The sequence below is a fragment of the Apium graveolens genome, chromosome 9 (genome assembly GCF_009905375.1).
Source record: "Apium graveolens cultivar Ventura chromosome 9, ASM990537v1, whole genome shotgun sequence".
NCBI classification, from domain to species: Eukaryota; Viridiplantae; Streptophyta; class Magnoliopsida; order Apiales; family Apiaceae; genus Apium; species Apium graveolens.
Window position 1 is genome coordinate 250,690,579 of NC_133655.1, and position 21,953 is coordinate 250,712,531.

At 32.5% G+C, this 21,953-nt stretch overlaps 3 protein-coding genes across 5 annotated transcripts; 2 read left to right on the forward strand and 1 right to left on the reverse strand.

Moving 5' to 3' along the window:
* Positions 1–640: 640 nt before the first annotated feature.
* Positions 641–12,713, reverse strand: LOC141684106 (protein PLASTID TRANSCRIPTIONALLY ACTIVE 12, chloroplastic). Of its 3 annotated transcripts, none has more exons than XM_074488947.1 (11): positions 12,527–12,713; positions 12,267–12,337; positions 11,407–12,048; positions 10,934–11,046; positions 8,965–9,224; positions 7,823–7,944; positions 6,469–6,537; positions 5,644–5,697; positions 5,390–5,491; positions 4,835–4,956; positions 641–1,257 (listed from the first exon to the last, which is right to left on the reverse strand). In XM_074488947.1, the coding sequence occupies exons 1-10, from the start codon at positions 12,558–12,560 to the stop codon at positions 4,861–4,863; spliced, it is 1,563 nt and encodes a 520-aa protein (XP_074345048.1). In that variant the 5' UTR covers positions 12,561–12,713; the 3' UTR covers positions 641–1,257; positions 4,835–4,860. The 3 variants fall into 3 exon arrangements, with proteins under 3 accessions (XP_074345048.1, XP_074345047.1, XP_074345046.1); XM_074488946.1 differs by having other exon boundaries at positions 641–1,213; positions 11,407–12,093; XM_074488945.1 differs by having other exon boundaries at positions 11,407–12,093; positions 12,527–12,712.
* A 638-nt stretch (positions 12,714–13,351) lies between these two features.
* On the forward strand, positions 13,352–16,722 carry LOC141687132 (protein FAR1-RELATED SEQUENCE 5-like). The gene is made up of 4 exons (XM_074492299.1): positions 13,352–13,480; positions 13,866–15,103; positions 15,373–15,936; positions 16,012–16,722. Exons 3-4 carry the CDS (start codon positions 15,574–15,576, stop codon positions 16,420–16,422), a joined length of 774 nt encoding a protein of 257 aa, XP_074348400.1. The 5' UTR covers positions 13,352–13,480; positions 13,866–15,103; positions 15,373–15,573; the 3' UTR covers positions 16,423–16,722.
* On the forward strand, positions 13,441–15,564 carry LOC141686151 (uncharacterized). The gene is made up of 5 exons (XM_074491205.1): positions 13,441–13,480; positions 13,866–14,067; positions 14,207–14,512; positions 14,827–15,103; positions 15,373–15,564. The coding sequence occupies exons 1-5, from the start codon at positions 13,441–13,443 to the stop codon at positions 15,562–15,564; spliced, it is 1,017 nt and encodes a 338-aa protein (XP_074347306.1).
* Positions 16,723–21,953: the final 5,231 nt, after the last annotated feature.

Below are 21,953 nucleotides of genomic sequence, written 5' to 3' on the forward strand. Positions count from 1 at the left end.
ATATTTTTATAAGTCTTTCTCTTGATATCAGAAAAATTATGTTAAGATTAATCTTAGAATTTTTTATTCTCAAAAATATTTTAAAATAGAAGAGGCTGCAAAATCTATATTACTCCGATTAGTAGTTTATTTAAAATTCTTAGCAGAAGTTTTACCATATAATATACCATATATTAAACATATAGAAAGAGTATACATTTAATTAGTAGGAGGATAATGAAGGTGAAGGAGGTTGATGATGATCTTGACAAAGGAATGAGTTAGATGGGTGTAGGGGCAAGAGAGCAATAAATTTTGGTAGATAAGATGAGAAAAGATGGTCATGGACCCTTTGGTCCTTGCATTATGATAATGAGATTTTACCAACTTACAATTGCTACTACTAGTATCTGGATACCACTAATGCCCTAAAAATCTCTCCCTTTTTTCAATTTATACATGCCAAAATACTATTCCATTCGTATTCGATTCATGAATATACATTATTGATTGAGCTGCTAAATTATTTCTTCGCTTTATAGATTTTATAGACATCATTATTCAAAGAACAAAGCTTTTGTGATTCGGGCCGGGCCGGGCCTGCTACGTAGGATAAAGAAACCATGCAACCAAAGTAGGAGAATGATTTAGACATATGTGCTGCAGTAGACATTATCGTACCATTTTATTCATGATGCTTCTTTATGCTTTGTCTTCAATTTCTTGAATTATTTCAACATCAAATAATGAAATTGGGGATATGCTATTTTCATGCATTCCTACTTTTGCTTATACCACCAAAAAGGGATGAACATAATCAAGGCCTACACAACTTAAATTCACATTTTGTTAAAGTTCAGATATCTGCCATCTCCTGTAATCATCACAAACTAATTTATCAAACAATCATTCTAATGTGATCCTTTTGTAAAACTAAGCATCTTATACGACAAAAGAAAGATCTTGAAATGATGTCCTCGTGAAGAACAATCTGCTCCATTAACCGCGACGATGGGCAGTTGGCTGTAGTTAAGATCTAACTAGCTCATTTAGGTAGAACAAGAAGAGCTTTTTGAATTTTGAGACGCCACATATTTCAGCAATGACCTTGCATGTCATGAATAGCCATAGCTCATTCCTTTCAGCCATAGACAAAGCCTCCATGTTTACCATCTTGTTTACAAAGAACTCTTTGTGCCAGATGAGGTTTCCAGCCGTACGATAAGACCACACACTATTGTAGAATTTTGCAGTTAGAATACATCAGTAATATTCATACTGCAATGATGCCAAAAAAACAAAATTAGGCAGTGAGCTAATACTTGGTACGGTAAGTATGAAACTAATGCACAGAACTCATCCTGGTGGAACACTTCCATCGTGTTTTCAAGACGAAGGGCCTTTTCTAAAGTAGAGAAATCTCACATACTGACCCCATAACTACTGATCCAATCCTCTATAAAAATTATTCCATTAATCATTATACAAGTAACATTTCGTCTTCTTTCTAGAAGACATGAAGGATGCTGTTTAAAACCTAATTAACTGAAGCTGTTCTAAGACAATTTGCTTGCCTCGAGAGACTGTCTATTCGTATCCGAAGGCATTAAAAATCATTTTGATACTTGTGCCTAGAAAGTCTGCATTAAATATTAGATCTAAAGCTGGCAATTCGTTCGTTTCGTGTACTTTTGTTTCGTGTACTTTCGTGTTTCGTATCATTAATGCCTAACCCAAACCCGAATCATTAAGGATTCGTTTCGTATTCGTATTCGTGTACCTTCAATTCATATTCGTTTTGTGTCGTGTTTCGTGTAATTTAAAATTAATAATAAAAATAAAGATAAATAATAATAAAAATATATATATATATATATATATATTTAAATATTAAGTTTGTACTAGTGGAGTGTTTAGTCAATAAGTCATAAAGACTCAAGGATAGCCAAGTCTTATGAAATTTAAATTTGAATCTATTTTGTATCTATTTTTTGTAACTATTATATGTAAAATATTATTGTAAGATATATGTATTCATATAATTTTGATAAGTTTATTTAAATATTTATTTATTTCGTGTATTTTTGTTTCGTGTCGTATACACAAGTGTAAACCCAAAACCGACACTAAATTAATCTATGTACTTTGGTGTTCGTGTATTTTCGTGTCCGTGTACCAAAAAAGTCAAACCAAACTCGTTCTTTTCGTGTCGTTTTCGTGTCGTGTACGAAATTGTCGGCTCTAATTTGATCTTTAAAGTCTAATTGGTTCATCATTACCTAATTAAAGAATTTCCACCTTGGCCTTGATATAATAGTAAATTTTTTGTATCAAGCATTGCTCAAAATTTTCACAAAAAATGGAACACCATTCAACTACAAATTTAGAAGGGTTAAATGTCTCTTCCCCCCATCCAGTGGCATCTGTTCAAAACTCTGACTATCTATAGCCAAAACAAGGGATGGCATCATCTCCACCCCACACAAACCTGATTCGATCCTGCACCGAATGGGGTGGGGAATTGGGGATTTTTTCGGGTATGGGGGAGAACGGGGGCGTTTCTATAAGAATTCCGTAGATCTAATAGCAACAAACTATATTTTATAAATTTTATTTTGCTTTAATTTAGAGTGTCTAAGCTAATTCAACTGTTAAATTTAAATTAAACTACGTTCTTATAGTTTAATAATTGACTTATTTGCATTTTGTTAAAGGCTAGTTTGTTTTAAATTCGAATTTTGCATCCCACAATTTAAGTTCCGTCACAATTCACACACATTTGACGATTTCCCGTTAGTGTTAGTCAACTGTAGAACATTTCAGCCATTTTATGAAAACAATATTTTTAAAAAAAAATTAAAAAAAAAAAGAATTAAAACTAAATTTTATAAAGTGAGAAAAAATGAAAAATATTTTCAAAAATCTCAAATTTATAATATATATTTTATAAAAAAACTTCTAAAAATATAATAACTATAGTTAATATTCTAATAATACTTTACGAAAATTTTAACAATATACATTTTGATTATTTTGGAAAATTTGAAAATTATGAATAATTTGGAAAATTTGAAGATTGTAATTTTTTTTGGTAAATTATAATATAGTTTTATACATATTCTCTTATTCATTGATGCCAAACGAAGAATTAAAATACTAGTTTATATTTTATTATATATTATTATTTAGATATAAGTGTGTTTTATTATTAATATATATTCTATTAAGAAAATTTTAGATTATTGAATATATTAGTAGAATAAAATAAAGGATTTGTTTCATTTAATTAGTTATGGTAGTTTATATATATAAGTATTTAGTTTTAAGGAAATTGCTTGACATCCAAGTAATAGTTATTCATATAATATCATGTAATCTTTTCATTATGAAATAGAATTGATTAATTATTATTGAACTGAGAATTGTTTCTCTCTCTTCTCATGGGTTGCGATCCTAACAAACCTCTCTTTTGCTCTTTTGCATTTGAGAAATCCTAAGGGTAGTGATTCTTCTTCGGCTAAATCACGTTAGCCGTTGCATCACTCATAATTTAAACTTGGCAACGGATGGAAACTTTCAGGATGTAGAGTGATTTAAGTTAAACTCCTGATACCAAAGTGAATAGTGTCAAAATTAAAGGGATGCAAAATGCAAATAAGTTTTTATAATTTAGACGACGATGCAACCATATTGAAGGACCTAATTTATAAAAGTTCACAACATTACAGCTCTGAGAAAAGAGCAACTGGGCAACATACGACATACCTATAGCATCACACTTCTTTTGAGGATCTTGAGTATCCAATGGTCCACAAAAAGAAATTATTTCAAGTTTCCTTGGCATTTGTATTAAGATGCGCTGGAAGAAATTTAAGAGTAAGCATATCTCTTGCTAATTATTTAAGACTTTTTGTCATTTATCTTTTATTATTATTTACGATAAATTTTATAGTGATCCATCCTAAAGTTAGATTAAATTAAACAAGCAAATTATTAGGAATATTCTATAAATTAGATATGTGGTAATAACTGTTATTCACTGAAAATCTACAAAACAATCAGGTTTATTTTCTTATCATCCAAGATAAAGTTATAATCGTATATAAGGAGATCTAATCATTTATTATTATCAGGATTTGATTGGCTATTAAAATTGAGAAATTTTAATGATTAGGGTTTGCGATAAAACACTTTTCCGCCTTTCGCCATAGAGAAACCCTTGGGTAGTGTTCTTGTGCAACTCAGTTACCCAAGCCTATTCTTTTGCTATTTTTTATAATTCTTATCCTACGTCACTATTAATTACTACTAAATGAAATTTAAAAGTTGCATCTGAAATCTGAATAATTTAATATGACTTCAGATCCAATGGAATTTAGTTTTTTTGTTATATGTAAGAAAGTTTAATTAGGTCATCAGAATTGTTGCTACAAAACCCATATAATATAAGTATAGAGCAGTTACAAGGTGCACCATTGGAAAGAACATGCACTAGAAAACTAATCTTACCTATTTTTATTTCCCTGGTGTGAGCTCTTCTGGGAAGGGGAATATAGGTATCTAATTAAGCCAACACAAGATTAAACATGACTCGGTTTAATAATTAATTTTTTTGAAGGGATGTAGAAGGTTTTAAATTCCAGGAAGTTCTCCAAATTATAATCTTTATAATTCCTTAACAATCTTTATTTTTAAAGTCCACCTAATAAGGGCCAAGTATAAAATCAGTCGCTCTTAAATCTACCATGATTGGCCTAATGCCTCTCAGCTCGTCTTCCAAAGTTCCAGGTATACTCAATAAGATGTACAAGTATTTGGATCTCTAATTTCCCTTGATTATATCTCATCAACTTACCTCAGCATTTTAGCATCTGAAAGACTTCACTCGTCCTCGTCAAAATCCATAATAAAGTCAGTTATGTTCTCCGAATCATCTATAGCTTCGTCAAGAGACATTGCATTCTTCTTAGGTTTTTCCTGCAGGTAAAAGAACAACGGAAAATAGGGGCTACATATGTAAGGAACAAAAGAGTGTCAGGCAGAATTAACTCTGAACATAAATTACCAAATTGTACTCTTTTCCTAGGATCATGAAATTCAAAGTGTACCAGTGAACAACATATGTATACAAAGCTACACACAATATTGACTGTTCACTTGACAAAACTAAATTCCGGCACTCCAATAATAAACCAGGCCACGCCAATTCAGTCGTTCATTGATAGGTCTGCTTTATCTCAAAAAGCATGTGGCAGACACAATAGAAACCACATAATATATGCTTAACAGCATCTTTAAACCAAAAAATAAAGTCACATATCGAATAATCATACATCCCCAACATGAACCTATTAGAGCATATAAATGGAGAAGCATTAAACAAGCTACCGCTAAATAGATATAGGATTACCTTTGTCTTGCGAAGTTCAGGAGTACTTTTTAGGACACTCCAATTGCGTGTAATTTTCTCGCCCTCTTCAGTACTCTCAGTGTCACTGCCATCTCCTTCATCCTATTCCAAAAAAATCCAAGTATTACAAATGCATAAGAAACTGCATGGTATAACTTTATTTGCACTGTGAATACTACATTTGTAAAATCATAGGGTAAAGAATAAAAATAATGGAAAAACAACTTTGATGACTGATAGGCAAGGAAACTCACATCATTTTCACCGATATCAATTGCCTGTGCCATAGCCTCATCAATATCTGCCGTCTGTTGAACAAGAAACCAAATGGGCAAGTAACATTTTAGGGCCAGTAAGATGCTCTAGCTTCAAAATTAAAAGCTCTGGTGTGTATTTTAACTACTGCCCTCGTTCGTCTAAGCATACTGGTGGAATTATTAGTAAATATAAGTAATTTAATAAGCGTCTAGACAAACACAAAAGCCTACCAGTCATAAATAGAAGGGGTACCAAAAGAATTAATATACTTTTAGTTTTGAGCTTGTTTTAACTTGTTTGGCCAAAAAAATTTTAATCACGTGGTTTATGATTCAGATGATTAGTAAATAGCATCAATGTACAGCTAAGGTCAAGGTCCAGCTATGAACCTGCTTTATAAATTAGCTAAAGATAATCCTGTTTTACCGCAAATCGGCTATAATCAACCTGATCTGATACATAGGCTACTTTGGACAATTAAACATAAAAGAAATAACAGACAGTTCAGATAACATTAGAAAAACAAAGCAAAAAAACTGCATTAAATTTTTTCCATTACAGTTAATTTGGAGTTAAAATTTAAATTGGCAGTTTTGCACCACGTGTCCAGATCACTTCAAGTGTTAACTACCAGTTTTTGATTGGTAGTTGACTAGTAACTGATTAAAAGTACGATTTTCCATCCCAGTGATATAACCACGTGGCCCAAACCTTTAGAATTGTCTTGAATTGTAACAAAAACTTTTTTATTTGACAAATAAAAAACTGTGAAAACTACTGTGGTAGAGAAGAAATTGCTTCTTTATCAATTGGTTGAGTACCTCTAGTTGTTCAGTCTTCTCTTTTGCAAGGATGTTGTCAAGCTCCTCCCTTGATATAATTTTGCCATGCTGATTAACATTATGTTGCAGACAAGTAGTTATTACCCGAGACCAAATCTTCAGATACTTATACAATATACATAAGTATATTGACACAACAAAGGCATAAAATATTCTATATACAGTAAACAATCAGAATATATTTTTTTCAGATATTAAGCCACTTTCTTAAATGCTATTGTAGCAGAAACCATACTATACTTGGGAAATGTCCATGTCCTTTACTTATATATGCTAGTACATGTTACATAGATACATGCTGATTAAATAGTAATACATATATTGCAGAAGCTTTCAAAAAATTGGACCTGGTTTATACAGTGTCAATTGCTGTGAAAGAACCTTAATAGCAATTTCAAGCTGCAACCAGGTAACTCATAAGTCATAAACTCATCCCATCCCATCATAATGAACCTTGTTTAATAAACGCAACTAGGCCAGTGGACAATACTGGGGAGCATATGTAGGAACTTCACCCATTAGCTACTTGTATAAATTAAAGTATATTACAGAAACGTACCTTAACAAAGCACTATACATTAGAGCACTTCTCTTCCCAAATTTGAAAAGTTGATTGGGGATTTCTAATTTCTAATTTGCATTACAGTTTTCATCTTGTAATACACTATACGAGTCTGAAAACCTGCTTAAAACAAGCCTTTTAACTGATGTAGTGGGTGTAGGATCACAACAAGGGATGGTCAACAGGAATTACTGAATTACATATTCATGACGACTGTAGTGATTTCTTATGCCATGCCCATGCCCAGTGCAATTAGTGCTTCCCTACTTCCTCACAACTCTACGATCAACCATAACAACTAAGGAGAATACAATTGATTAATATTGAAGAAGTGATTAATGACCAAACATAGGACTGTAATCACTGATACTAAGTTATGTTACTCTGACTCGGGTACGGAGTGTCGGACACGACACATATCCGAGTGTCGGACTTTAGAAGTCTAAAAATTGGGAATACGGGGACATTGTTCTATTTTTGGACACGGGTACGGGGACACGGCATATTCTTATAATAAACAAGTATGTTAAGTTAGACATCTAAGAATAAAGTATCAACGGAACTTAGATTAAAGTTAAATTTTGTAAAGAACTTTACGTTCTTTCATTCTTCTTACACATCTATTTTGAATATTAAGTGTGACTAATAATTGCTCAATAAATTGGTCAAAGTGTCCATGTTTCAATCAAAGGATCCGACACGGACGTGTCCGAGTGTCCGACACGGGTACGACAACCTAAACAGAAGAGTCAGAGTAACATAAATACTAACCTCTTTAAGATAAGAGAGCATATTGGGCGTAGGCTCATGAAAATCTGGACCTCTGAAATCAATCACTTCATCTGGATCTTGAATATAATTCACAGTTGGGTAAACTGGATCTCCACCCCATACTGCATAGTGCATAGGCCAATGAATGCATCAAGGATATATAAGACTGCAGTAGAACGACTAAGTGGGCAGGTAAACGATGCTACAAACTTTCCACATGGTACTTCAAATATATTAATATTAATAAAGAACCATTTAGTACAATGTGGACATCATTATATCTAGTCTACAAAAAAGGATTAAAGTATAAATTAAGATTGTGGCTCATGCATATACAGGCAGTGAACTATGGGAAAATAATCAACCAGTGGAAATGTGAATTCACATCTAAAAGCATATACAAATGCATTAAAGCAAGGTCTAAAAAGGGCCCAAATAGAAAACAAAGGGTTTCATACTTATTATATTAGAGATAATTTTTATATTGATATGGATATTTATTAGCTGAACTAAAAACCATCACTGCAAAAGAAATGTCAGATATTGTAGTTTTCCTAATTATTAACATGTATTTATATGAAAACAAGACACTTTCCACCCCACTTCTTTGTTCTGTGCTCGAAGGATTCCAAGCCATGCTAAGTCGTATAATATCTCCATATTAATATAGTTATGGTAGATTGTTGTATATGCAAACAAATCTGCTTAACTCATTCATTTGCGAGGTTTCCTTCCTGCTAAAAATATCCTAACATTGGCCATATCCTTAACTTGAACTACACTATTGATAAATGCCCCCACTCCTATATATTAATATTATCAACTAACTTCATATTTAACCACAAAACTGTGTACTCGTTAATATGTTAACCAACGTACATTCTGTAACTGTTTAGGAAATACCACCAAATTCAACATCTTACATACCATGTATTTTGAACCACTGGGAATAAGGTGAGTGGGAATTTATTGTTTCATGTATTAATGTTTTTTTGTTTTTCAAAAATTTAAAATGAAGTTATTTACGCTGTACCGGTCTTACAATTAGTGTTGAGCACACAATAAACCCCTTTCTAAGAATAAAGTGATGTGGATGGAGTATGTGTAGAATAATAATGATTTATGGGCTTTAGAGTAGATACTTTCTTTTATCTGATCCTCGCGCATTCGCATTGCCAAAGGATCCCTACGAATACGAGTGTCAGTTCCCATCATGATACGGTATTCTCTATCAGTTTGGTGCGTGAACATTTCAATGAGTTGGGTATTCTCATCTTCACCGGTATCTTCAAAATGTTTCTGAACCGCTTCACGTGAAGTGTCTTGCTTCCATGCTTTAACCCATTCAGAATAGTAAGCTAATGGACCAACTTCTTTCAGTCTTTCACTTTCAGCCTGCAACCTAAAATCCCAGCATATTCTTTAGAATTTAACCTCTAACTAAGACCAAGTTAATCGAAGAGCATGCAAAACTTGAAACCTGAAAATATGTAAAAGCCAAAGTAGAAGGCATAGACATAGCTAATGCCTCTTTAAACACCTTTTCTGGTAAGCATTACATGCAAAGCTTTTATAGTGAGGCAGAAAAAAAAATACTGTGGCATATTCAGCACCAAAAACTCATTGTTTATCAAGTTTTTAAATCAAGAACATTAAAAATCGGCAGAAAACACACTATGCGGTCTCTGGGGATGAAGTATTGGTATTAAACAACTTAACTTCATTGTTTATCAAGTTCATAGATTTTACATTAACTTTGAACAAATTAGCAAAAAAAATTATATAATCCATATGCATTTTGGCTTGATCATTACGATGTTTATATCTATGCATTATATATGATTTGATTGTTCAGTCTTTTTATTATTATTAAAGGCCTTCAAAATGGTATACAAACTAAAATGTATAGTTGTCCTATGGAGTGCTAATAAATTTAACTAATGTATAATTTGAAGTAAATGTATTGACCTAGAATAAGAGTTCGGGAGTATACAACCCTGTCAGCTTAACTCAGTTTTGACATATAAGTTAAAAAAAGAGTAAAAAATACATAGATATAATTATAGGTACTTATTTCTGACTTGTAAGTAGGGCTGTCAACGGATAATTCGGATACGGATCTGCCTATATCCGTATCCGCATCTGCAATTGTCGGATTCGAATATGGATAATATTTCACTTTATTTCGGATACGGATAATATCCGTTTTTTCTCGGATACGAATGCAGATATTTCGGACTTATATCGGATTTTTTGAATTTTTTAACGGCCCTACCGTATTGACAATGATTTTAGAACATTTTTTAGATTAAACACAAATGATATATTTATATATGTATAAAGTATGTGTACAATTATATAAAATTTGTATAAATGTATTTATTTGATTCATTTACACACTATAAACTAAAAAATAAACTTTAAATCATATATAATTATATGTTTATATAATTTTAATATCATATATGTATTTAGTTTCAGATTCGAATATCCCGGATTCGGATACGGATAATATCCGCTTTTTCTCGGATACGAATGCGGATTTTTTGGACGAATGTCAGATTTTTCGAATTTTTTTTTGACAGCCCTACTTGTAAGTGGAGCTAACCCGCTAAATGATAGACTTTACAAAAATTTTCACAAATTGAACATCATTCGGAGAGCTAGAATCATCTAATATACAATTGGTCGAGTATAGACAGAGAATGGGATGAAACACATATACAACTAAGAAAATTTAGGAAAGTACTCTTCTTTGATAGATACTTAATGTCATAAACTAAGAAAATTGGATAAGAATAGTATTTTTGTCATCCTAATAAATTTATATAATCAACTTAAATACGACTATATACATTGATATGAAATAAATTATAATTTATTTCGGAATTTTGAGCTCTCCATCACTATTTCCTGTTTCTTTTTTGCTACAACAATGTTATTAGTCCTAAAGGTTCCATTCCAAGGTTGGATATAAACTTGCGTCACATGCAACAAATGAACAATCCTGAGCAACATCAATTTACAAATGGATGCATGAAATAATAAGCAACGACATAAAACCACAATTCCTGAAGCTTGGAGTAATTTTATAATAGGAAGTCGTTATACCTTTCGTCTTTATATAGATGTCGTCTGGCTCTGTATAGGGAGGTCTCAGTCAATGTTGGATGATCACCGTAAAGCTTTACTTGCCCAGTTTCTGCCATAGCTTTTAGAAAAACCTGTGTGTATAATATTATCATTGGTAAACAGATCTGATTTTGATTACCAAACCAAAGCTCAGATCCCACTTGATCCAGAGTTTAACAGTGTATATTATATACTTGTCTAGTCAACCAGGTGGGTTTAGAATCATTTCTGCAAACCATTCACCAAAGAGCTATTGGTCTAGCAGTATTTCCCTTGCCCCCTTTATGGGAGGTTGAGACTTGAGAGTTCAAGCCTCAATTAGCAAATATGAAAAGGTCGTGCAGTGAACAGTGATTCGTGAGCGAGTGCAAATATCAAGCCAATGCAGTCAAATGACTATCAACCTTTGCCAGTCCGATATAATAATATATTTATTCAAATTCAGCACTAACCGTTTCAACATCCGGACGCCTCCTTTGCCACCTAGACCATTGCTCCTTGTCCGGCTTTCTCCAATTCCACCATAGTTCTTCACTTGTAAGTGGCTCCTCTATTGGCTTCTTTACTTTAGGATCTATAAAGGGGTGAGGGAGTCCAAGTTTCTTGTCCAGATCATAGCCGGTTAATTCTTCTTGCTCGGGTTCTGTCTGATAAACAACAAACTCAGAGGAAAGATCTTTAGAGTCTTCCAAACCCTCATTACTTAGTTCTGCTTCCACGGCATCATCAAAAATATCACTTATTTCCGAAGTCTCAGAAGCAGCAACAGTTGCCTTATTCTTTTTCCTCCGACTACCAGGTTTCTTTCCAAATGAAGGAGGTCCTGCCGACTCACCAGTGGGTGCAGGAGCATTAGCTGCCCTAACTCGATCAGCAGTTCCTTCTGGCCAATAATCTCTCCCCGGAATACTTGCACGAGCACCAGACGCTGGTTCCATCTGACCAGAAGTTGAGTCCATGTAACTGTGATAAGGTGGTTGCTCAACAAAGACATGGTCAAGATCATCCTCATCCTTATCCTTCTCTGTCTTTTGACACTTTATACTACTACGTAAAGCAGACCTTTTCGGAAAACAATTCAGACCAACTTTAAACTGCAATTTAGGAAATGAATCACTAAAACATGTCCGAGCATTCCCCTGAAATTATGAATAAACCCTTAAATAAATCTATTTACAATGAGTGACTCAGAAATTCAAATATCGAAACATACATAATATTTATATACCAAAAGAGGTACTTTTGACAGTGCAAGAATGTTGTTGAATTCTAAAAACATTAAATTATACACATATGTGTAGTAAAACAATACCTGCAAAAATTGAACTGGATAATTGGTCCTAAAAAAGCATCCTGAAGAGACCATACTTCTTAATCCTCTATCTGCACCAACTAATTAACCCCGTTAAGTTACCAGTTCTCCTGAAACCTCGAGGTTTTACGAGGGCTTATTCGAACATAAATTACATTTAACAACAACCATGATTTGAAAATCATATAAGAATTGCAAAAGAGCATACACAAATGTAATACACAAACATAAATGTAGATAAAGTAAGAGAAAGAATGGACCTTGAAACATCCAAGTAGTAGATAAAGAAGCCATTTTTAGTTAGTTATGATGACCTGTATGAGAAAAGATACAAATGGGGTTGTTGATATATGTATATGCTGCATATACATACATTAATATGTATAAAAGCAAGAGAGGTGAAGCTGTTTTTGAATTATTATTACAGGGTTACAAGTACAACAACAACAACAACAACAAGATAAAGTTACTTATAAAGGGCCGGGTTGGGTGCTTGACATGGGCTGCTACGTTCGATTCTGATTTACCATATGAGCCCAATTCATTCTGAGCCCCTGTAATTAATTTCATAAGTAGTTGAAGGTCTTATCTATTTCTGCCTCGTGTCACGAGTAAACTTGTTGCCTGTTGGTCAAATAATTTGTAAGTTAATAATTTTCTTAATATTTTTTAGATCAAATTTCAAATTGTTCACCCAAATGAAAAGCGTATATCAAAATATTGAACCTTGTTATATTTAGCTAGTAATAACGTTGACTTGACGATAAAATAATTGATTTCAACACAAATAACAACTTCGATTGTCGTTAACGACGATTTACAAATATGTAATATATATAGGCAATTGTTCAAATGAAAATAATTTTTATTATGAAAAGTAGAATGAAATCACAGCCATTTATTTTTTTCCCAAGATTCAATCTGATCCGTTCATTTTGTCATTAATTAAAAACCTTTCAAATATATATATGGTCTAATTAATTTCAAGTCCGTCGTTTATTTCAATTCTTTCTCTCTCTACTATTGCTCTCTCTAAGTTTTCTCTCTCAATTTTCGTATCCCGTACATTCTCTATATTTTTTCAATTTTTCTTTTTCGTGATTATCACTGATCTCACTAAGTTCATATCTTGTTTCGTGATTATAATTGATTGATTTCGTAGGTGTTTTAAAGCATGATTACTTTAGATTTGTTGAAAATTTCTGCGAATCAAGGTAATTACTTGCATATTAAACTCTTTTTATGTGATTATTCGACTATTATTAGTGATTATGTGTTGTGAGCTGATTTTGATTATAATGCGTTTGTAGTTTCGTTTCTTATGTATTTTGAATTTGTAAGTTATTATTGGTGTTTTTAGTGATTATAATTTTATGCGAATCAATGAGATTTGCTTATGTCTTAAGCCGTAACTGATTATTTGACTACGATTAGTGATAATGTGGTTATTAATTGATTTTACATATGGTATGTTTGTTATCATTGATGTTGTTTATTTATTAGTAATTGTAGACAAGTGTATTGTTAGTGATTGTTGGTTAATTATGCTATTTTAGTATATTTTAGTTTGTTATGATTGAATTTTTTATATGATTTTAGGTTCTAGTTGCGGTGATTCGTCTCATGTTAGCTGTTTGGTAGATGATTATGTATCTGATGGCGGTAACAGTTTATTTGAAAGTGAGATTTCTATTTCGAGCTTTAATATTACACCTGGTGGTCATAAGTATTACATTCCAAAGTGTAGTGGTGATATTTCTAAACTAGAGGTTAATCAGAGTTTTGATAGTTTGGAAAAAAGGTATTCAATTTTACAAGTAATATGGGAGGTTGTCTGGATTTAATGTGCGGTTGACTACTGAAATGAAAGATGATAGGGATGAAATAATTTTGAGAAAATATATTGTTTGTGGTAAAGCTGGTTTTAATGATCTGCCTAGAAATTCAGATGAAAGTTCTAGTGAAACTGTTAAGCATAGGAGGACTGTTTCAGGGAGGTGCATATGCAAAGCAAAATGTGTTTTCAAACGTACTGGTTCAGATAAGTATGTTGTTGCTGTGTTTGAGGAAAAACACAATCATCCGTTAGCTTCTGAAGAGGGTCTTCAATTTTTGAAAGCAAGTAGAGAGATGACTAATAGTATGTGCCAGCATGTTGTTGATACTGCTAAAGTGAATATTGGTACTAGTAAATCTTTTACTTTAATGAAGGAACAGGTTGATGGTTATGGAAATTTGGTGCTTCGGTACAAGATTTTCGGAATTTTAATAGAGATTTAAAGTGTTATGTTGGTGAGGCTGATGCACAGATGTTGCTTGACAAGTTTTAAAGTTTTACATGAGACATGTGAATCATTTTATTATGCATATGATGTTGATTATGAGGGTCATTTAATGAAGCTTTTTTGGGCTGATGCTACTGTTAGAAGAAATTATGAAATATATGGAGATGTTGTATCCTTTGATGCTACATTTAATACAAATCCGTATATTTTCTACCATTTTTGTTTTTTTTTAAATTGTGTGATTCTTTTTGACCATTTTGTGTTTATTTTAATAGTTATAACATGATTTTTGCTCCTTTTACTGGTGTGGACAAACATGATCGATGTGTCACATTTGCTGCATGTCTTCTTGCTAAGGAGGATATCAGTCATTATACATGGGCGTTTGACCATTTTTTGAAAACAATGAAGCGTAATCCTGTTCTTATGGTTACTGGCCAGTGTCCTACAATGAGAGCTACTGTTCCTGAAGTTTTTACAGCAACCAATGAATATCCTGCCACTAAGCATCATTTATGCATGTGGCATATTATGCAGAAATTCCCCGTTAAGGTATGTTAGATGTTAATTTTTAATTTTTTTTCTTTTATTTTGGTGATTTATTGCATTTGGTTGTTACTGTTTTTGTTAGATTGATTTATATTTTTAACCAATACCATCTTATTTGAAAATGATTACTGATTTCGCTTTTATAATATTATTTGTTGGTAATATTGATTTTCTTTGTTTTGGTTTTTTTGGCTTCTTTTATTTATCGTTTTTTAAGTTGTTGAGGTTATTTCAATGTTTCATTTTTGTATTTGCTGTAATTTATTTGTCAGCCTGGCAATCGAATTTGTAAGGAAACTGACTTTATGGAGAAGATGAAGAAATTTATCTGGTCTTCAATTATTGAGCCTGATGAGTTTGAATCAGGGTGGTTATCAGTTATGAAAGAGTTTAAACTTGAAGGGAACAAGTGGTTAGGAAAAATGTATTCGGTTAGAAAGTCTTGGATTCCTGCATATTTTTGAGGTGAACCTATGTTTGGGTTAATGAGAACTACCTCGCGGTTTGAGAGTGAGAATTTTTTCTTTAGTCGGTTTCATAGACAAGGGAGTACTTTATGTGAATTCTGGTTGCGATTTGAAAGTGCTATGGATAAGCAACAGAATGAAACTCGTAGATTAAACCATGAGTCCAATTCAAGCCTGCCAATTACTGTTTCTGAGTGGTTCATTAAAGATGATGCTGCTGATTTATTTACAAGAGCTATTTTTTATAAACTTCAAGATGAGATTGTTTCTTCTTGTTTGAATATGCAAATAAAGAAAATGAGTGAAGAAATTGACGGCGTAACTTATTTGGAAATCAGAGATGTTAAAGTGAATGATAAAATCTTTAAGGTAATTGTACGATATTTCATTGATTACATAGTATACTCTGTGTTGGTGATTATTATATTTGCTTAAATTTTGCAGGTGAGTGTCAGCTATGATCATGTTGTCTGTGCATGCAATAAGTTTGTTATGTGTGGTATTGTATGTCGGCACACTTTCTGTGGTTTTAAACAAATTGGAGTAGTTAAATTCCCCAGAAGTATGGTTTTGAATAGTTGGATGAAAATTGCCGAAAGTGGCATTTCTTCAGTCACTTTTGCTGATTCTGAAGATCATCTTAAAATGCAAAAGGTTGCAGTCAAAGTTAGTCATATCTGGTTCGATTTTCGTAAAGTGGTTAACAAAGCTGGTACAGATTTAGATAAGCTGGACCATGTTCATGGGGTAGTAAGGCAATTAAGTACTGATATGGATGTTGGTGATGGTAGTGGAGTTGTTATGTCGAAAGCAGAGTTTATGGTGAGTGTACTTGGTCAGCAGCCGACAGAATAAGTGAAGGTTAAAGTACCAAACATGTGTAAGAATAAAGGGTCAGGCTTGAAGAGATATAAGAGTCTAAGAGAGACGGCAATCAATAATGCAAATAAGAAGTCTCGGAAGTGTAAGCAATGCAAAGTAACTACTCATGACTACAGGAAATGTCCACACAAAAAAGATAAAAGAAGTACAGTTCATGCAACTAGTATTCCAGATGCTGGAACTAGTCTTTAAATTGATTCAAATATTTTAATTTTTTTCTGTTTGATACTAGTATTTGTATTGGATTTTCAAAAGTTTTTTTGTAATATTACATTTGCAGATCTTGGTAGTTTATTATTTTTAGCATTTTGAAGATTTTGTTGTTTTTAATTTTTTTTTATCATAAATAGTTGTTTTAATCATTATCTTGTTGCACAAAACGGTTGTTGTGTTTTGTTTATTTTGGTGATTATTTTTATTTGGTGATTATTTTGCAATTTAATGTTTTTAAAAATTATATTATGGTCATTGTTTTTAATTTTCCCCCTTAATGATTTTCTAAAAATGTCTTTTGATTTTGCGACTACCGGGTATTCGTTTAGTAAGGGATTGTAACATTATATATATATATATATATATATATATATATATATATTGAGTTTCTTTTTTAGACCCCGGAAAGCGTATAGTGGAGTAACCAATGATTCCACCTTCTAGGAATACAAAACAAGAAATAGTTGTATATGTATTCTAAAATTCGAAACACTAATACAAAGACATGATTTTTGCAAGTCATTATATTTGATGTGAAGATAATAATCAATCGAAGTATAGTTTAAAACTCTTACGATGATTTTGCTAACAATTTTTGAACAATAATTCAGAATGTTGTGATGCAACTATTCTAATATTTTGAATTAGCTAATGTTCTAATCTCGTGCCTTCTGAGGTCAGCTGTAGTTGCAGTTGAGTTATTTGCAGATGCTGCAATCACCATGTTGAACAGTTTCTTTTGAGTTGCCTTGGTGTACAACACCTTTGCTTCATTGATGTTTCTGTTGCTCTTTCATTCAGTGGGATGTTAGAATAACATTATTATATTTGACTCTGAGCTTCTTAATTTGCTTCTTCTATTCAATCTTCAATTCAGGAGTGAAATTTTATAAACATTTATTTACGAATAGATAGCAGTAAAATTAAAATTATATTATTTTTATTTATTCTTACCCCTTCCTTGTGAAAGTCTGTTACCCATATTTTTGGATCACCTTTGTACGTTTCCATATGTCGTTTGAGGAAGATACCACAGTCTTTATGGCTGTTCTTGGTTTTCCATGGCATTGTCAGGTAAGACGGCTTTAGTTTACAAACCAATGCTGTCAAGTTTTGATGATTGTTTGCTTTCAAATATTTTGTGAAATGGTTATGCTGAAAATGATTCAAAGGGGAAAATTAGTTATCAAATATTAACTACATTTGATTAATGATTTTTGTGTGTTTAGTACAGATCATAGTTTAGTGTTCCTTACCAGGAGCATAATTACTTTGTCGTACATGTGGTCAGGATCTGCATCTCTTTTCATTTTATCAGTTACATCAAATGCCGGTGGCCTGAGATTGTAGCAAACCAAGCAGTAGTGGCCATATGCATGTATTGGAAAAAACACCTGCGAAAACATGAAATAGTGATTGTTAATCTTTATTTAGACCTTCATTTATTTAATGTGTAATGTTTTACCATGTCTTATGTTCCTAGTTTTCTTGTTGTGTTAAGCCTAAATGTATTTTCCATATGTTCAACAAATGTTGGATATGTCTGACTTGGTTTCTTCTTGACGTCCAATGGTCCAAACTGTAATTTTAAACAACATAATCAATAATTTCATTCCATTTCAGTAAAAGTGTAATGGAAATTAAAAAAAAATCTATTTACCATATCACAAATGTTACAAAACAGTCGTGGGGGAGATTCTTCTGATTTGTAATTCTCTTTGTCGTTTAGTATACATGACCATGTGTCGATTACAGAATAGTACAATGTCTTATCACACTGGAGAGTACTGATATGTTCCCTTATGCATTTTACATCTTTCCAAACAAAGACATATTCCCTGTAGATTAATTGTTAAGTTTATTTGGTAAGTTCATTCAAGTTTAGATATAATTTAAAATATAGTTCTCTCAAATCAAGTTTTTTAAAAAAACTTACAGTGGATCCTTGTTAGTCTGTCTGGTCCAATGTCATACGCCGACATCCTGATTTGAGTAGTTTGCATTGATGTCAATCTGTAATAACCCCCAAAATTTTCAACTTTTTGTAACCCTTATGAATAGTGTTTTAGTTGAATGAGAAAACTGTCCATGCCACACTATGTAGGGATTCTGTTATGGATGTTCTGAGATTTTATTGGTACTCTATAGGGTATATAAGTGTATGTAAAGATCGTCAGAATCCAATTCCGAACACTTTGATTTTTCCCGGAAATCCACTAGATACGGAAAGAATTGAGTATAAGGTAACAGGATAAAAAAGATTTAAATTCAAGGATTTTAATAGAGGATCATAAAAAGGAATATAATGTATTGAGAAAGGTTAAGAGAACCTAAGTAATAAGATCCCGGGTATGATCCCTCAAACGATAAACGAAAACGAAAGTTAAGCGAACCGTATAACAGATCAGCGGTCATTAGGCAAATAATTAGGAAGTTAATCAAAGAGATTAGAGGGGATGATGTCATCCAACCAATGAGAAGAGGACAAAGAGGGGAGGATGACATCACATGATGACATAAGCATGATATAGAAAGGAAGGAGATGTGGTTGAATTAAAACCACACAAAGTTCAAGGCTAAAAAGGTAATTAACCAAAACAAAAACAAAACTACATCCACCAAGCCAAAACAAATCATTTCATCAAAACAAAAAAAAATCTATTTCTCTCCACCAAGAAGCTTGCTCTCGGCTTTTTACATTTTCAAAGAGAAGAATTTTCAAAATCCAAGTTCCAAGCTTCCTAAATTGGTAAGATAATTCTCTAGTACTCCTTATGCATAGATATGGCTATCTTATGAGTTTAACCCACCAATTCATTCTCAATCTTCTCCAAGAAATCAATGAAGAAGATAATGAATAGTGATTTCAAGGTTTTTAACTTGATTTTTCTTGTCTTTCCTTTAAGATCCAAGCATCCCTAAGCCTCCTCAAGGCTTCCTAAGGCTTCCTAGCTACTCACACCACTTCAAGGAAGGTATATCATCTCCAAACCCTAGCTTTACTTGGTATATTAGGATGATTTTGGTTGTTATGGTAATAGAGTAACTTAATGATGGTTGGTTTAGAGTTGGGTTGGAATGGTGGTGAATGAAATGTTGAAATCTTATGGTTTGGTTAAAGGATTTAGTATAGTTTAAATTCAAGTTTTAGGAACAAGGATTTAATATCAGCATCCTCTGATAAATATCAGTAAGAGAATCAGTAAGCGCAAAGCGAGCGTTAGAGTCTAATTTGGTTAAAGTATAGATTTACAAGTGACTTTGGTTTAATTCCAACTCACATGTTGTTTATAGGTTACCAGACTCGTCCCAAGCCATTAATCACCCTCAGTCGCTCAGGCAAGTTTTCTATCTGTTATACTGTTGTTGTGATGTATACACTTGTATATGCATTATCTTGTGATAGATGCATGATGGTTAAATTAGCAAATTCTTGCGATACATTGTAGCATGTGATATGGTACATATGCATGCCTGTTTCGTATTCTTGCCATATATATCTGTTGGTTCAGTTGATAATACCTATGCTAGAGAATAGCGGTAATTTGCATATACCCTTAGTATAGGGACCCAAAGGTGAAAATATTTTCTAAAATCGGGAGTCGAGGATCCCGAGTAGATTTTATATATATATATATTTATATATATATGGTTATAGTTTTCAAAACTATTAATCGAATAAAGTTTATTCGATAACTTTATATTAGTTAATGAATATTATTTCGAATATTCATTCGAGGGCTTATGACTCGGCTTATTTTATTTATTGAATATTATTTCGAATATTCATTCGAGGGCTTATGACTCAGCTTATTTATTTATTGAATATTATTTTGAATATTCATTCGAGGGCTTATGACTCAGCTTATTATTTAATGAATATTATTTCGAATATTCATTCGAGGGCTAATGACTCGGCTTATTTTATTTATTGAATATTATTTCGAATATTCATTCGAGGGCTTATGACTCAGCTTATTTATTTATTGAATATTATTTCGAATATTCATTCGAGGGCTTATGACTCAGCTTATTTTATTTATTGAATATTATTTGAATATTCATTTGAGGATCTATGACTCCGATTATTTGTTGAGATATATTCTTTATTTTATTAAAGAATATGGTGTCGATAATCAAACTTATCTTTGATGATTCAAATAAAGATAGTACTTTCGTATAAGTATATCTTTGGTTATTTAATACTCATTTCAAGTATAAGTTTTACAACATCTACTTCAATTATTTTTATAAAAATTATTCTTTATGGGAATATTATTTAAATAATAATATTCAGATATTTTCTAATATATTGGGACTGATTTATTTTGTTAAATCAGCATCACTCCAAACATTCTTAAAAATGTTTTGCGAGTCTTCAAAATGATTTTTAAAAGTTATAGCGGATCCCAAAACTCATTTTTATATTTAAGATCCTCCTTTCGAAGGGGATTTAAATACTCGCTCAAAACCTGAGGGATCCGGCTCTGTGGTGTGTTTTATATTCGCAACAAGGTTGCTGTCTTGATAAAAGAATTTTGATTACTTACCCAACACTCGGGAAGTAAAGTTCTTGGAACAAGTTAATCCATTAACAGGCATCGCCTGGGAAATATCGGTGAGTTTTCCTTTTCCAACTAGATATGACTTCTTGGTGGAGCCGTATCAACAAGTTTCTACTTGGGAAAAGTGGGAATGAGCTTTACGTTTCAGAGTCATGGATTTCATATGAACTAGGAGTGGCGTAAGTGGTCGAGTAGCGCCGGCCCAGCCTTATTATATTGGCCCAAATGGCCTGGAAGTTCCACTAAGGCGGTCCATTCCTTAGGAGTTCAGTGTTCGGTTGACAAGTAAATCTGACAGGTTCTCCTCTACATGTAGAAAATGGTGGGGTTGTACTACTACGACTGATCATCGTAAGTGGTCTTCCTGGCGCGGCAAACTCCCGTAATGAGTTCATCATCCAGTTGGATAATTCTGCAACACTACCCGTAGCATTTCGATCGAAAGGCTACGAATGGGTGGTTGCCGAAGCATTGACAGGGTCAAACAGTTTTATTGGTGTTTCCATTGAATGAAGTATCTCGTAACTTCATTTCTTTTAAAAATATTTCAAAGATTGAATATATTCAAGTTTTAATTTATGGTCTCATCTATGGGATGATGACCTCTTGAATCTTATTATACTTTGAGCAGTAGTAGTTCAAATAGATTTCTGAAAATGGTATAAGTATAGTGAAGTAATTGGTAACTTCATCTTCTTTCAAACTTATATCCAGTAAGTAATTACC